This window comes from Diceros bicornis, chromosome 32, assembly GCF_020826845.1.
Source record: "Diceros bicornis minor isolate mBicDic1 chromosome 32, mDicBic1.mat.cur, whole genome shotgun sequence".
NCBI lineage: Eukaryota > Metazoa > Chordata > Mammalia > Perissodactyla > Rhinocerotidae > Diceros > Diceros bicornis.
In genome coordinates, this window is record NC_080771.1 from 10,889,022 (window position 1) to 10,905,439 (window position 16,418).

At 46.4% G+C, this 16,418-nt stretch overlaps 1 protein-coding gene across 1 annotated transcript; it reads right to left on the reverse strand.

Moving 5' to 3' along the window:
• Window positions 1-1,253: 1,253 nt before the first annotated feature.
• CIAPIN1 (cytokine induced apoptosis inhibitor 1) lies at window positions 1,254-16,406 on the reverse strand. The gene is made up of 9 exons (XM_058527888.1): window positions 16,320-16,406; window positions 10,918-11,099; window positions 9,964-10,116; window positions 8,421-8,497; window positions 7,322-7,490; window positions 5,809-5,882; window positions 4,822-4,937; window positions 2,641-2,722; window positions 1,254-2,122 (listed from the first exon to the last, which is right to left on the reverse strand). The coding sequence occupies exons 2-9, from the start codon at window positions 11,072-11,074 to the stop codon at window positions 2,012-2,014; spliced, it is 939 nt and encodes a 312-aa protein (XP_058383871.1). The 5' UTR covers window positions 11,075-11,099; window positions 16,320-16,406; the 3' UTR covers window positions 1,254-2,011.
• Between the last annotated feature and the right edge of the window lie 12 nt (window positions 16,407-16,418).

Consider the following 16,418-nt stretch of genomic DNA (forward strand, 5'->3'; position numbering starts at 1 on the left):
GCAGAGCCGCAGTGAGCCATGCACGGCTGACTGGCAGGGCCTCTCTCTACACGCTGGCCCGCCAGCGCTGGCGGCCTCCCGGAGCCCTCCTGTGGAGCGACGCAGCAGCGGCCAACGTGGGACCACTGACGACGCCCAGAGCAGCATAGGAGGCAGTGGTGGCCACGGGGTTAGCAGCGGCGGGGACGCAGGATGAGACTCAGGTGGGCAAGGGCTTGTGGCATTTGCCCAGGGCTCTGCTCACCCGTCCCAGGAGGCCGTGAGGCTCAGGGTCTCTTGTCCTCAGCCTCAGGTAGAGACTGTCGTCCTTCACCTTGGCAATTGCAGCAGAATCCACTAACAGTGGCCGGCCCAGCAGCCTGACGAGCGTCTACTGACGTTACACCCAGTCTGGGGCTGTGCTAGTTTCCCATTGTTGTGTAACAAATTACCACAAATCCAGCGGCTTAAAACCACACACACTTACGGTCTCAGGTTCCGATGCCAGGGGTTCAGGCACAGAGGCCGCACTCTCCTCTGGACTCGGGTCCTCTTCCGAGCTCCCGTGCTGTTCAGTTCCAATTTCTCTTCTTGTGGTTGCGGGGCTGGGGCCTCTTCTCCCTGGTGGTCAGTGGGCTCAGCTCTCGGCTCCTGGAGGTGACTCGTGGTTCCCCGCCCGTGGGCATCTCACAGGCCCTCATGACACCTGAACTTGAGGAGGCCAGCAACAGAACTCGCAGTTCTCCACTCTTTTATAGGCCAACAGATGAGGTCAGGCCCACTCAGGATATTATCCCTTTAACTGAAGGTCCATTAGGAATTTCAGCTACATCACAAAATCCCTCCACTTTTGCCACATCATGTAACCTAATCACAGTAGCGATGCCCCATCGTACTCACAGGTCCTGCTCACTCAGGGGCAGGGGACTACACAAGGGCACGGGGGCTGGGGGGCCTCTTAGAATTCTGCCTACCACATGGGCTTGGGAGTCAAACCAGAATTCAGCCACACCCATTTTAACTAAAATCCACCAGCAGGGTCCAGCATAAGCACAAGCAAACTTAGAGAATCAAGTCAAGTTTCAAGGACAAATACCAATGAACTTTTATTTATTGGTAAAATATAAAAATCCAGGTCTCTTAAATTCACACAATCTCTCCAACTGTTTGGCAAGATCCATTCCAAATCTGGGTGGGTGGGCAACCAGGAGAATGAAGGGTCGCCTGCTTGGAGAGATTTATGGCTGCTTCAGATCTCTCTCCTGCTTCCCTCTAGATTCTCATCAACCTGGACTCTTCTCAAGTAGGTGGACAGAGGCCCTGATCCCTAGTGCAGGACTGGCCCCATCTGTGTGTGACACTAAGTCTCTCCAGGAAAGACACCACACACACACACACACACACACACACACACACCCTTCACAGCTGATATGCAGAGGTACACGAGTTTAATAACTGCAGATTAACAGAAATGACAACAGGACACAGATACAACACAGTAAAATGGGGTGGGGGTGGGAGTGGAGGGGCAGAGGGACACCGGATGTGATCACAGCGACCAAGGAGCAATTCCTTTGGAGACCTGAGGAGTCATGAGACGCCTGACTCTCGTCACCAAGAACTGCGTGTTGAGGAAGCCACCCCTCAGGAAGACAAGCAGTGCTCTACTGCTGAGCTCAGACCAAGGGCAGGGCTGTCTGTGAGAGCGTTCATACTCGAGGACATCCGGGCTTAGAGAGTGCCACGGTCAGCATTCTGACATCGGGAGAGGGGCCTCTTCAGGACGCACTCCCTTTCCTAATACCAGTTGAAGAAACAGGTCCCCCGCTCAGGGTAACCTTGGTCTTTGATACACAGCAGCACCACACACCACTGCCCCCCATAGTCAGCTTCACTGTCTACTAACACCCTCCCCGCAAATGGATGTCAAACAGAGTGAGCAAATCCAGGGGAGATGGGAGGAACCACAATGGTGGGATCAGAGGGACAGGAGTTGGCTGGAGGAGCAGATGTGTCCCATGCTGGGTCCCTCTTAGGCATCATTGAGATTGCTATTGCTCAGGAGCACCTTCTCCCCAGGTTTGAAGGCTGGCATCCCAAGGTAGGGGCAGCTGGCACAGCGGAAAGCATCGCCCAAGTAGCACTGTTGAGAGAAGAGACAACCACACAGGGAAGCCGAGGGTCAGCTTACCCCAGAGATACAGGCCAGAGGAAAGGGAGCCCTAATTTCATCACATGGCACAGGGGCCTGGAGGAAATGGCAGGGTGCATCTGTAGGTCCAGTTGGAACCCACATACTAAGAGTTTTTAAGATCTCTGGTTTCATAAAAACAACGGCCTAGAAAAGTTCCTTAGGAGGCCATATTTCCATGATCTCAGCAGTTCAGATCATAGCCGAGCTCAGCCGAATGGCTGAATAACATCAGGCCCACTAAGGAGGAGGAAGAAAGGGGCCCTTCCGGGCATGAGTGTGCTAACCGACCCTCAGGAGGTACCCACTCTCCCCCGGTACTAGCTACATACGTGTTCGCGCACATTCGCCTCTTATTAAAGTATCTGGGCGGTGAGCTCCTCAGAGCCGGAGCTGGTCTGTGTTTAGTTTAGGGTGATGCCCAGTGCCATGGGGGGTTGTGAATACCGAGTAACGATCCAGATATTTACGTTTCCACAAGCCGACTTGGGTTGGGAGCTCATCTGTTCCCTCGACTTCTCCTTTTCCAGCTCTTCTGCAAGGCCACAAGTGCTGGGGGAAACAGTGCTGATGAGTGACATCTGCCACCGCCCCGAGCCTCCAAACCCTTGGCAGTGCCAGAACGCACCCTAAGACTCTCCTCCTCATCTCAGGGCATCAGAACTCAAATGCCTGCGGGGCCAGGCAGATAAGACGTGCGTGATGCTGCTTAGGGAGACAGCAAGAGTGGTGGGGAATGGGGGACCGGGGGGGGATGCCCTGTCGACAAAGGCCAGCCACCACTCAGCCTCAGTGATGAACGCTGTGGGAAAAGCTGACCCAGTGTTGCCGTATGTGCAAAAGTTAAGAACAGAAAAAAAAAATTAGGATTTTTACTTGAAATCTGGTTTGTAAATGTTGGCAAACTTGCACATTTAAAAAAAACAGTCATAATTAAACAAGCCTGCACACCACCAGTTAAGGTTTTACCACCCTTTCCATCCACTTATAAAACTAATGTAAAAATACGAATGCCAAGGTTTCCAGGTTAAGAGGACAGACTGAATGCGTGCACCTAATTTTACTTTCCCTCAAAATCCCACCAAAAGTGCAGTCAAGACATATACCCGCAAAGACAAGGACTATGGCAATAGTGTTGGAAACTGTGAAGCTGACGGAGGAGGGAAAACTGACTTAACAGACTGAAGGAAGCTCAACTCCAAGCCGCAGTGAGGAAGGCTGAGTATCAACCCATATTACACCCCGAAACCTCCAACGGCACTGGAATGGGCAGCACCAGGAAGACCTTCTCTGAGAAATCTAACCAATCCAAAAGGAAAGACCCAAAGATACTGACTTTGGGGCATCCCCCAAAGGACCCCCCAGGTTCCCTACTAAAGCACAGTCAACAAATCCTCCCTATATGCTCAGCACTCCCAGTGAGCTTTCTGTTCTCCACTCTTAATCGTGAAGACGACCAAGGGTTACCAGGCATCTTAAGAAAGTCTCTACATAGAAGTCAGAGACCAAACTAAAAGAAAAAAGCAACTTGGAGGAAACAGACCACGCAGGGAGGAAAAATCCTCGAAAGGACTATTACCAGCCTAAAGAGAAAAGGGAAGAGCTCACATCCACACAATGAAAATAGGTGCTACATTAAAAAAAAGTCAAGAACAAAAAAAAGGAATCTTAGAAACTAAAAACATGATAGCAGAAATGAAATAACTCAAGAGAGGTTTTGGAGGATAAACCTGCAGACATTTCCAAGAAAGTGCGCATACGGAAAATGTGAGAGAAAAGAAAATTATAGGACCAATCAAAGAAATCCAACATGTGAGTGACAGGCTACAGAGAGAGAAGACACAAGTCATATGCACAATTAAAGAATGTTTCCCAGGCCTATGGACAGGACTTTCTAGATTGAAAAGATGGACTGAGTGGCTGGTGCCAAAGATGAAAACAGATTACTATTCAAGACATGTGATTACAAAATGATACCGGGGATAAAGAAGATTCTACAAACTCCCAAAATGGAAAAAGAGATCCTACAGAAAGGATCAAAAATCAAAATGGCTTGGGGCCGGCCGGGTGGTGCAGCGGTTAAGTACACGAGCTCCGCTTCTGCAGCCTGGGGTTCGCAGGTTCGGGTCCCGGGCGCAGACCGACGCACCATTGATCAAGCCATGCTGTGGCAGGCGTCCCACATATAAAGTAGAGGAAGATGGGCATGGATGTTAGCCCAGGGCCAATCTTCCTCAGCAAAAAAGAGGAGGATTGGCATGGATGTTAGCTCAGGACTAATGTTCCTCACACACGGACAAAAAGCCAGGAATGAAAGCCAGGAATGAGTAACACAAATTTAGGAGAATGGTAACCTCCTGGGGGAGAGGGAGGGAGATGCAGCTGAGGCAGGATGTACAGGTGACTTCTAAGGTACTAGCAATGTCTCTGATTCTTAAACTGGGTCATCAGTACACGGGTGCTCATTTTATTATTCTTTAAAATGTACCTGTGTAATATACTCTTGATGATACATTTTGCAACAAAACTATATATACTCTTGATGATACATTTTGCAACAAAACTATGTTTTAATAATAGTCAAGTCCTGCGATTCCTGGAGCATCAGAAGCCACGGAAAGCAGCACAGACGTGCCCACGCCCACACTCACCAGTTCCTGCAGGCCTTCCTCTTTTTCCCTTCTCCACACGAAGCAGCCCGCAGTGAAGCTGGATCTGGCTTCTTCAAATCTTCTGGATCCAGCAGCTCATCTGAGTCAATGAGATCCTGAAGAGTGATGGAAGCAATTAGTGACAAGGCCATGGTCTCTGCTAACGAAAAGCTGAAGTGGTCACTGGCAGCCGCAGCAGGTTTATACTGTGCGTGTAAAGAAGGCATCCGCGGTCCTACTTTGGGTTGATCACGCCGTGCTCACGCTGACCACCACAGTGACCTAAACTACGTGCACAGGAGAGGCATTAGGTTGTGAGGGGACTGGGAACTAATCCACAATGTGTAGAGAATATATACGTGTGGGGGTGGGAGAGGGAGCAGGAAGAACAAAGAGAGAAGTGTTATATTTATTTAAATATATAAAGGGCTGTCATATGAAAAGGAGAATAAAATATTTTCTATATAATTCCAGAGAAAAAGGCAAATACTGATACATTTGTGTAATTCTTCAATAACCATGCAGACAATTAACCTGTAAGTCCAGGAGGGCATGAACCATAGCCTATTTTGCTCACCACTGTAACTCCAATGGTTCTAGAAATGCAGCACTTGACTACAGACAGCACTGATCAAAGGGAAGTACTGCTTTAAGACAGTGGGCGTTCAGTGACTGGCCCAGATAGAGGAGCCACATAAATACTTCAGCTGACAAACTGCTTTACACATGCCCACAAGAGTCTTTACCATATCACATGAAGTGAGAACAAGAAAATCTGTGGGGAAAAGAGACGGTGAAAAAGAAATTTAAAATGGCACTAATGTGGAGCTCCCTTCTGCATCAAAATGCCAGGGACGGCATAGCCACAACACTGGGCTTAGATACTCTCACACCTACAAGTCCAGAGAGGCCACTCCAAACCTCAACCACTCATACCCAAAGTGGGGCCTAAAAGAAAGCAATCAAGTGATCGCAGGGCTGACTCACCACGCTGTCATCCTCCATGTCATTGGCTGAGAGGGTCCAGAGCTTGGCAGCTGCAGGGTCCACAGCAGGCTTCACTGAGTCCAAACAATAAAAGAAAAACAGCTCCATAAAAGCAGCCGGAAACAAACTGCAAGCATACGTAAGGGCTTCTACTGAAACTCTGTAGAGAACACACTGGACCGGGAGTTCGGGGCCCAGCTGTACCACTTATAAAAGGCATGAGCTGGGCCAATGGCTTTACGAGTAACAGAAGCCACCATTTGTCAAGCGCTTGCTTTGTACCAGACACCATATCAAGCTCTTTATATACATTATCTAATTTAATCTTGCGAACAACCTTATGAGGTATTTATCACCCTAATTTTATAGATGAGGAAACAGGTTTAGACACTTAGGCCAGTCACACGAAGCCACAAATACCAGTCTGTCTAATGCTTGAACTTCCACTCCATAGTGCTTTCTTCTCCTTATCTTCATAGCCATCCTAGAACACGGGGCTAATGGTACTCCCTATACCTACTGCAGGAGATTGGAGGATTAAATGAAAAAGTGTGTCAAAAACCATCATAAATAGCAAAGCTTTAGCCTCACATCAACTTGTTACACACCAGAAAATAGGGCCTAGAGCTCAAGCATAACACAAATCAGTGGCAGACACAAACCTCCCACCTCCTGATTCTCTGTCTAGGCCAGGAGAAGGCAAGGAAGGGCGGGACAGAGCTGAGACCCCGGATTCAGTGCGGGCAGGTCCTGAAATGGGCCTGGGGGTTAGTGCACCCCCTAGTGATCACTGTCACCACCAGATGCTCAGATGCTCCCTGAGCAAACTGCGCATCTAAGCTGCTCCTACCCGTTCTGGAACTACGACTCCAGAGGTTAGGATTCCAAAGGATTTCTTGGAGCCTTAGGCTGGACCATCAAAACAGAGCAGTGTGAATGTACTGTAAATTTCTGCATACCTCACAGCTGGGACAATTTTTCTCAATTCAGGCATTAAAAAATAGTGATAGGAAGGGTGAGGGTGGTGGTAAAGGGGGAGGTGTCATTTTCTGAGCAGAAGAAATATTTTTACAAGTGTCTTAGGATCCTCAAAGTAAGAAAAGCTGACTTTACTGGCAGAGAAATAAAGGACACGTGGGATGAGGCACAGAGCACTCTTATCTACCATGCCCACCCCTGTGAGGTCTTCTCAGGACAAATGGTATAGTTCTGGGGCCTGGAAACACTTCCTGAGCTAAGCTTTGTGACTCAGGCCTCTAGAATCAGGCCGCCTCAGCGTCCCCTGGTGCAGAAGAAGGGGATGAACTACACAATACCTATGCATTACTTCAGTTTAGGATCCGGATATGCCAGGATAACAGCACACTAAGCACTCTTCTATTTGGAAATGACAGAAATTAAGGAAGGACTAATCCTCTAAAAATATCACTGCCTCATTTAGATCTCTGGATCAATTTCTAATACGTCCTTCCAGGCCCATTCAGACAGAAGAACATCCCTAGGCCATCCTTACCCGAAGGAGAAGACTTCTTGGCAGTAGAAAGCGTAAGTTGACTAGAAGAACCCACTTCAAAGTTGGGTTTTTTGCCTGTGATCTGCACGGAGAGCAAGCTGTCACTCTGGTAACCCAGGTGTTCTTGGACAGACTGCATCTCCCCAGGACTTAAGCACTCCCGCTGCAGCTGGAATTCAAGACATCAAAAGGATTAGGCCACACTCCTTCTACAAAACGATGTTTCACTGTGTCCACCTACACAGGAGCCAGACACTCGTTTCTGTGCATTAAGTATACAACAGTGGGAGCCGAGAGACATCACCTCGTGCCTCACTTTCAGTTTCTCACTGATCAGAACCCTGCAATGTAACTTCTGTCTGCACGTTTACTTTAAGCCTCCCTTTGGAAAGTTTTAAAGTACTTATCAAATATCTACCTATTAGGTACAAGGCACTGTGCTAGTCATTGTGGGGGTTGCGATGCCTATGATTACAAAGATGAATCAGAAATGGTCCTGTTGCACAGGGTCGAAGCCTATAGTGGGGAAGCAGGCCCACAATGAAGATGTAGAAACGAAATAGACGAGAAAAAGAAACATGGGGGAGGGAAATGCTTTCTATGTTCCTCGGGAAGAAGTCTCAGACAGTAAAGGTAGAAAAAAAGGTGGAGGTACTACCTCTATGTCCAACACTTATAGAATGGTTAAATAAATCATAGTCCATCTATAGCACTGAATATTGTTCATTATTAATAAGAATGAGGGGAAATACACTGAGGTGGATGAATGTCTAAGATTCCTAAAAAGCTAGTGACTGAACAATACATACATATGACCTTACTGACATAGTAGTCACCACCACTAAACCAGTCCTGAGACCAGAATGTGCCCCAACCCGCATGGACACAAGATGAATCTCTTCAAAGGAGATTTATTCCCAGAGGTTTTGTTCTTTGAGCAAAGCACTTCTCAACTTGTTTCCTAGTCTAAGTGACACTGATCACCTCACCTTCAAGGCTGTTATTTCCCCCGATTCTCTCTGTATCGTCTGACAAAGAGATCCTGGGTTTACTACCCCAAGGTTTAAATTCCCAGAAAGAACGTTGTCTACCAACATACCTCTTTTACTTCCACAAGACCAGCAAGAGTCAGGGCTGAACACAGCTTAGACGCCGTCTTCACTTTGCTATTGTTAACTGCCAAGAGGAAAACCCCGTTAACAGCTTTATAGGTCAAAGCAGGGAAAATAATAAAGGCTCTATCGTGTCTGGTCAGCAGGCATTAAACAATAATAACCTATTCTGATTAACAGATACATATTTCAGTGACAGTATTTTAATACAACAAATCCTCTTGGTTGTTCAAAGCGCACTTACCTACGCTCTTAAGTGTTAGATAAGAATTCCATTAGTGTTATAACTTATCACTCTCTGCTTCTTGGAAACACCTAACCTTCCAGGGGTTGTTGGATGATGGTTAAGAAAGAGGCTTAGAAACTGTAAAGTACACAGGTATACTCTCCATATAGTTCTACAAAGAGACTCTGTGCTTAGCCACCCAGCTTTAAATTCCCAGGAAAGAATGCTGATCTACTACACACGTCACAAGTTTATATTTCCACATAAAGGCCTTCAGACATTTCACAATAGTTTCATTTCTATTATCTTATTTGATGAAACAAGTCATCACATTTTGACGGCAAGTCTAGTAAAAAATGCTAAAAATTCAGAACTGAATGACTCTTCGACAGCTTCAACACTGAGCAAAAAAGAGAGGTTTTTATTTCTTGGATTCTATCATTAGTTTCACATGAATCACTCCCAGACTTCCGGTCATTATTTTTTAACTTTTTATTTTGAAATAACTAGAGAGGCACAGGAAGTTAAAAAAACAAAAAGTTCAGGGAGGTCTCCAGGACCCTTCACCTTGTTTCTCCCAAGGTAACATTTTACAAAACTATAGCACAGCATGAAGACCAGGAAATTGTCAGTGGTCGTCCACAGAGCTTATCCAGATCTCACCAGTTTTACATGCACGTGTGTGTGTGTGTGTGTGTGTGTGTGTGTAGTTCTACACAATCTTATCACGTGTGTAGATTCATGTAATCAAGATATAGAACATTCCATCAACACAAGGAACCCTCCTACTACCCTTCCCAGCCTCACGCACCCGCTCTCTCCCATTCCTAATCCCTGGCAACCGCCAATCTGTTTTCATTACTACAACTTTGTTGTTTCAAAAATGTTCTGTGAACAGAATCATGTGGCATGTAACCTTCTGAGATTGTCTTTTTTCACTCAGCAAGATTCCCTTGAGACTCATCGGAGTTGTTGAACGAATCAATGGTTTGTTCCTTTTTATTGCTGCATAGCTCTCCATGGTATGGATGTGCCATAGTTTAACCACTCACCTGTTGAAGGACCCAGCCATTTTCAGATAGGCAGTTCCTTCTACTAATGAGTCAAAGACCACAATTTTTCAGATGTGCTGCTTCAAATTTTTACAATAATTTATCCCTAAGGAGAAGGTTCAGCTTTAGGAATATTGATCTCTAAACAACACCTCAGAGAAATGCAGCAAACATACTTTGAAACTAAACAATCTCTGAAACTAAAGATTCAACCCTGTTCAATTCGAGTCTTTCAAATGAAGATTTCCTTACCCATAGCTGTCTCTATTGGCTCTTTCAGAAAAAGAGATCCACCAGGCCGAAGGATCCGGGCAATCTCAGCCAAAATTTCAGGACCGTGCAGAGTAGTGCTTCCAGGAATTACGCCCGACAAAATAATGTCAAAACTCGACTCTTTGTGGGCAGCTGAAAAGAAGGAAGACTCTAATCAGCAATCACCTGGGGCCCAGAAGCAATCTCCCACTCCTTCCCAAGCCCCCACAAAGGCTACGGGCCTGGCCCTGGGAGAATGAACACCTACCTGTCCAGCAAATGCTGTTATACCACCGTTACTAGCAAGAGGGGCAACGACGCTGCTGCCCTGCTCTCCTGCAGTCTTACTAATTTCACAGCCTCTTATACGTTCAGGGAAATAGTAACAAAGAAAGCTGGATAGGGCCGGCCCCGTGGCTTAGCGGTTAAGTGAGCGCGCTCCGCTACTGGCGGCCTGGGTTCAGATCCCGGGCGCACACCGACGCACCGCTTCTCCAGCCACATGGCCGAGTCCCACGTACAGCAACTAGAAGGATGCGCAACTACGACATACAGCTATATACTGGGGCTTTGGGGGGGCAAAAAAAAAAAAAAGGAGGAGGATTGGCAATAGACGTTAGCTCAGAGCCGGTCTTCCTCAGCAAAAAGAGGAGGATTAGCATGGATGTTAGCTCAGGGCTGATCTTCCTCACAAAAAAATAAATAAAAAAAGAAAACTGGATAAAGAGTAAGCTTTTTAAAAAATGTGGACTATCTAATAAGAACAAGGACACACTTATACAAATCAACTATACTCCTAGATCCACTATTATTTCACCTGAAAAACAACAGGGTGACCACCCCCTACTATTACGTGCCACCTAAAACAAAAACTCAGCTATCAAGGGACCAGAGAAACGCAGCGCTCCATCAACACCCCCTAAGCCTGTAAAGACAACCTGGGTAGGTACTTACACTGCAACAGCTGGTTGATACTTTCCACGGACACTTGGCCCTCATCGCCAGTTAACGCTTGAAGCTTATTCACCAGATCTTTCAGAGCCTCCACCGGGGATGACTTGTCCCAGACCACTGCCACAAACTGGCCAGCTGAGATCCCAAAATCTGCCATTCCTGCAGTGCTGCAGACCTAAAAACTACGGGCCAAGGGAGAGTCATGACTGAGCAGGGACAAAAGCGCAATTTGTTCCAGGGAGTACCATCAAATATGATTAGATCACAACCTAATTCCGACCTCCTGACCACATTAGAAAATCTTACTGTTGATACCAGAGTCTGAGTAAATGAACCCACTGTGTCCAGGTTTCATAACCCCAACACTCCAAACCCGGCAGGTGGCTCCCTTGGTGAGAATCCTGAGTAGGCAGTCAAGTAAAGAGGTTGAAGGCAGAAAGATTACTTCCTCTTTGATTTGAGACAACTCAGCTTAGACAGAATATAAAACACACAGGACATTAATTAGGCAGAAGTATGACTCAGAAAGGAATGCAAATAAATCAGCAGACATAACCCAACCACACGCTTAATGCTTTTTAAAAAAGAGACAACATATTTAAATTGAGCAAATGGAATAATGATATTTTCCCTTTCATCAAAATATGAAAATTCAATTTCATCGAATCTGCTGTGATCAATAGTCTCTACCATGTCTTTCTTTAACATTTAACATCAGCCAGACTATTCAAAGCACTTCATAGACACCATTTCAAGTGAACCTCAGAACAACCTTACACTAGATATTATTCTCATTTCACAGCCAGGAAACTGAGGGTGTAGAATTTGCCCAGGTCAACTAGGAAGTGTTGTGTGGATAAACTAAGAGCTAACATTTGCATCCATATCCATATGACTGCAAAGCCCATGCTCTTCACCCATGGAAATATCCCCTACGGATCAACTTTCTCTTGCACTTGATACTCGCAGGAGTATAGAATGGGCTCACAGTGAAATTAAGTCAGGAGATAGTGCTCTACTCAGTTTCCTCCTTTCTTTCTTAAACATTAATGCCACCAAGTTTCTGACTTAAAATAGCTCTAGTAAGTGACATAAAGACAGAAGCTGTGGTAGAGGGGTCAAGCAGGGATCAGCCTTATACTGAACACTTCTGTCTTCTGCAGAGGCGGCTAACTCAGTGATGACTATGCCACCACAGGCACTCTGGGACTGAATTTAAACCATGCTCCTTCTTTAAAAATGTTCACTTCAAATGACATGCTCCTCTGCCTACAAAACATGCCCAGGTGGCCAGTCATCTTTAAATACTATAACACTTTGATCTTGTTGTTCATTTCCTAAAGGAGTTACTAAAGGTGTTCTTTTCTAGAGCAAAATCAAGCCTCCTTAGCCTTCTGGATTCAGGTCCTCCCTAATCTGGCTCCACCTGTATCTCCCCCCCTCCAAAGTGAATTCTCCTTGTTCTATGAAAAACCTTTGCATTTTCACTCTATCAAGCTTTTTATCTAGTTCCTTCCATGTGGAATGCCCACTCTTTATTATCCTGACTGCAAGCTGTAGTAAAAAGATGCCAAGCGTTATCACACAAGCAGGATTCCTTAGTCACTGAATTGTGGTTTTTAAATCCCTGAAAAGCACACAATCAAGAACTGAAACTTTTAGGGGCCGGCCCTGTGGCTTAGCAGTTAAGTGTTCGCGCTCTGCTACTGGCAGCCTGGGTTCGGATCCCAGGCGCACACCGACGCACTGCTTGTCCGGCCATGCTGAGGCGGCGTCCCACATACAGCACCTAGAAGGATGTGAAACTATGATATACAACTATCTACTGGGGCTTTGGGGAGAAAAAGGAGGGAAAAAAAAAAAAGGAGGAGGATTGGCAATAGATGTTAGCTCAGGGCCGGTCTTCCTCAGCAAAAAAAAAAGAACTGAAACTTTAAGCTTTTAACTGTCACATGATGTGGAGGCAGAACCCTTGCAAACCTTTAAGGTGAGCAACTTGGGATCAATTCCCATTTAAGAACCAGCCAGGGAAGATAGGAATATGGATTGCTAGGCATTGATTTATAAGAAATAAACGACCTTTTTCTAGAACGATGTTGGAACAGGTTCTCCCTTGGGATGACAGAAAGCCATGACAAGCTCCCTGCCCACAAGTGACTACTACAACCTTGCACTGTACTCACAGAAAAACCCTCATGAGAGAGGAGCCCAAGGTTACCCACTAGCTAGAGAAAAACACAAAGCCAGATGTCTAGACCTCTTCAGCAACCTTTATGGAGGCAGAGTTTACAGAGCACAGGTTCTGAATACATATGGACTGGGTTTCTATCTACCACTGGATCTTCTACCTGTTAGCTACATGACCATGGTTATTAGCCTCTCTCTTTTCTCATCGATAAAGTGAGGATAATAATATATTTGCAAAGATGCTATAAGAAGTAAACAAAAGGATGAAAATATGTAAAGCACTTAGCAGGGCCTGGCACATAGAACTCAATAAAATAACGTTCTAAGAGAACTCGGAGCCGCCTCTTCTCGGTGGCCAGTTTATTTGCCTTTGCTTCAAACAGTCCTATAAAACCTGTTCTTCCTCCTCAGCCATGCCTGCTGGGAGGACTCCCCAGGGAGAGCCGTGAAGTTTCTTTTTCATTGTTAGAATTACACAATATAAGAGCTGCACTTTACGACATCTTAGTACTCCAGTGGGATTGTGTCAGTCAATTAGAAGAACATAAAATGCTTTGTGTTCCACATTCCCCAAAACTATTTCTCTACGGCAAGAGGGAACTCATAAAATACACTTATTAAACATTAACCCTCAAAAAACAGACATAGCCATCACTTTTGGTCAGCATTTTCCAAATAAAATGGGGACAATGTTCTTTTAGATATCTAAAAGCCAAAGTGTGATACTCTTCATCATCAGAGTTTTGTGTTGTTGTCAATCTGTTTTTTAAAAAAACGAAAGGAAAAAATGTCCAGCATCTAAGTCAACATATTTGGAAGTATGACTCAGAGCCCAGTTTCACAACTAAAAAGAGGTGGAGTAGAAGTCATTGTCACATCACTGACTGCTGCACACACGCCCATGGCTCTTCTAAATGTTACTGGCAGGCAGTGAAAGCCGACGTCTGAGAATAACTTCTGGAGATGCACTTGTTTGAAGGTTCCCACTAAACAACAAATCTTGAGGCATCTGGCTCTTCTTAACAATGATGGGGCCCAAAAGAAAAAATAAGATTGAAGTTTGGGTATCAGTTCAAACCAAAGATTGAATCCTTTTAAGTCAGGTGCATAAAAAATTCTGAGAGGGGCCAGCCTGGTGGTGTAGTGATTAAGTTCACACCTTCTGCTTTGGTGGCCCAGGGTTCGCAGGTTCGGATCCTGGGCACAGACTGATGCACCGCTCATCAAGCCATGCCGTGGCGGCATCCCATATACAAAACAGAGGAAGATGGGCACAGATGTTAGCTCAGGGCTAATCTTCCTCAGCAAAAAGAGGAGGATTGGCAGGGGATGTTAGCTCAGGGTCGACCTTCCTCAGAAAAAACAAAAAAAACTGAGAATACTTACAGTTATCAGAAAGGAAAATTTTAATTAAAATGAACTTGTAACAGCTAGATCTTAAGTTAGCATGAGGGAAGCCATCTTAGGGAAAGGAGGCAATACTACAACTGTGAGCCTGACTCACTAGTCCCTGAGAATGCACTCTAGCCTGCACATAGCCTAGATGATTAAGCACTTCTCACTTTTGCAAAATACATGATGTGCTAGTTCTATGACTCTTGCTCACATACATCTCCCAGCTGTGATAAGGATAACTTTGTTCTTGGAGTTCCCAAGGAGCATGATGACCTCCAGGAAGAAAAACTGCGTTGGCACCCCTCACAAATGACAGAAGAAATAGATAATGAGACACCTTGAAGTTTGTCATACTGGATGATCGACATCCCTAAACCCCTCCTTCCCTGCCCATTTCCCCTATGTAACTGCCTCAAGATTCTGTATGACTTTAAGATGGTTCTTTAGGACACTAGTCCACCATCTTCTGATTGTGCTAGCTAATTGTATAAATTTTCCTTTCTCAACCACCGACTCGTTTGCAATTGATTGGCACTGGACTGCGGCAGGTAGAACGGCCCCTTTTTGCTCGGTTACAAACTGACTGAAGCTCATGTGCATGTATACACACACACGAACAGAAAAAAGGTGACCATCAGCAAGGAGATGGGAAACTCAAAAGAAAAGAAATGGAAGACTTTGTCTCCAGGCAATTAGGTGTGTGTCAAGAGTTAAGGGTTTCAGAAAGGACGCCCAAGTGCTAGAATTTCCACAGGAAGGGCTCATTTGAAGACAGGCGGACAGAAGTCAGAAAATAAAACCTCATGGAGAAATCAGCAGTGTTTTACCAAAATCTAGAGATATGGATCTGAAATTAACATCTGAAGTTAACATTTCAGGAGTAGTTTTGGCTTAGGAGAGATCAAGATGTTTTGAAAAAACTAGAGTTGATAAGGGGTGTGCACAAAAGATACATAGACAAGGGTCCAACAGCAAACGCAAAATTTACAGAATGACATACAGGGACATCCTGTTGTCCCTAATCCCGAAAATTCACAAACTCTCTACTCTTCCTACGAATATGAAGCCTTCCCTGATGATCAATATCCCAGTGAGGCACTCTGCATCTACATATCTGTTTAGTGACTAGTTCATGACCTCCCTGAGTCACCAGAGCTTGGCACTCAGCGTCAGAACGAACGCCACCAGCCTCTCCCAAACTTGCAGATCCTACAAATCACCTGGGGCATTTGTTAAAATAAGATCCCTGGGCTACACCCAGATGTACTGAATCAACTCTCCAGGAGAAAGACCTGGGTACCGATGCATTAATAAGCATCCTAGACGGTTCTTCCGATCTGGCAAGTTTGGGAAATACTCATTTATACCAACTCAACACCTTGGAGGTTCGGGTACCCCCCCAAGACCGAAACTCCAGCTCCCCCAATATGTGAGAAGAGGGACTGAGGCCCAAGGTCACAAAGCCGGCTACTGGCAGAAGCGGGCTCAGACCAGGTCTCCCGGACCCCAGCTCAGGGCCCTTCCTCCTCAGCGCGCTGTCCGGGGGTCTCAGACCGGGGCCAGCAGGGTGAGAGACCAGGCAGCCCGGGAAGGACGAGAAGCACGGCGCCAGGAGCCCGGGGCAGGCAGAGCCGGCCGGCCGCCCACGCCGGCTTCCCCCGGGCAAAAGCCCGCCGTGGTCCTCGGGGAGGTGGCCGTGGCCACGTTCCCACCGAGAGACGGGCCTGGGAATAGCAAGTAAGAGGAGCTGGGGACGAGGGTGGGCCAGGAGGGGACCGTTGGGGGAGGTCGGGTTCGCCAACCGCCCGAGCAGCGCTCACCTGCCTCCCGGGGCTAGCTCCCGGCTCGTCCGCAGCCGCCGGCTCCGCGCCTCGCGCCTCTCGCGAGAGGAGGAGGCTCGGGCGGCGCGCGGAGGGCGG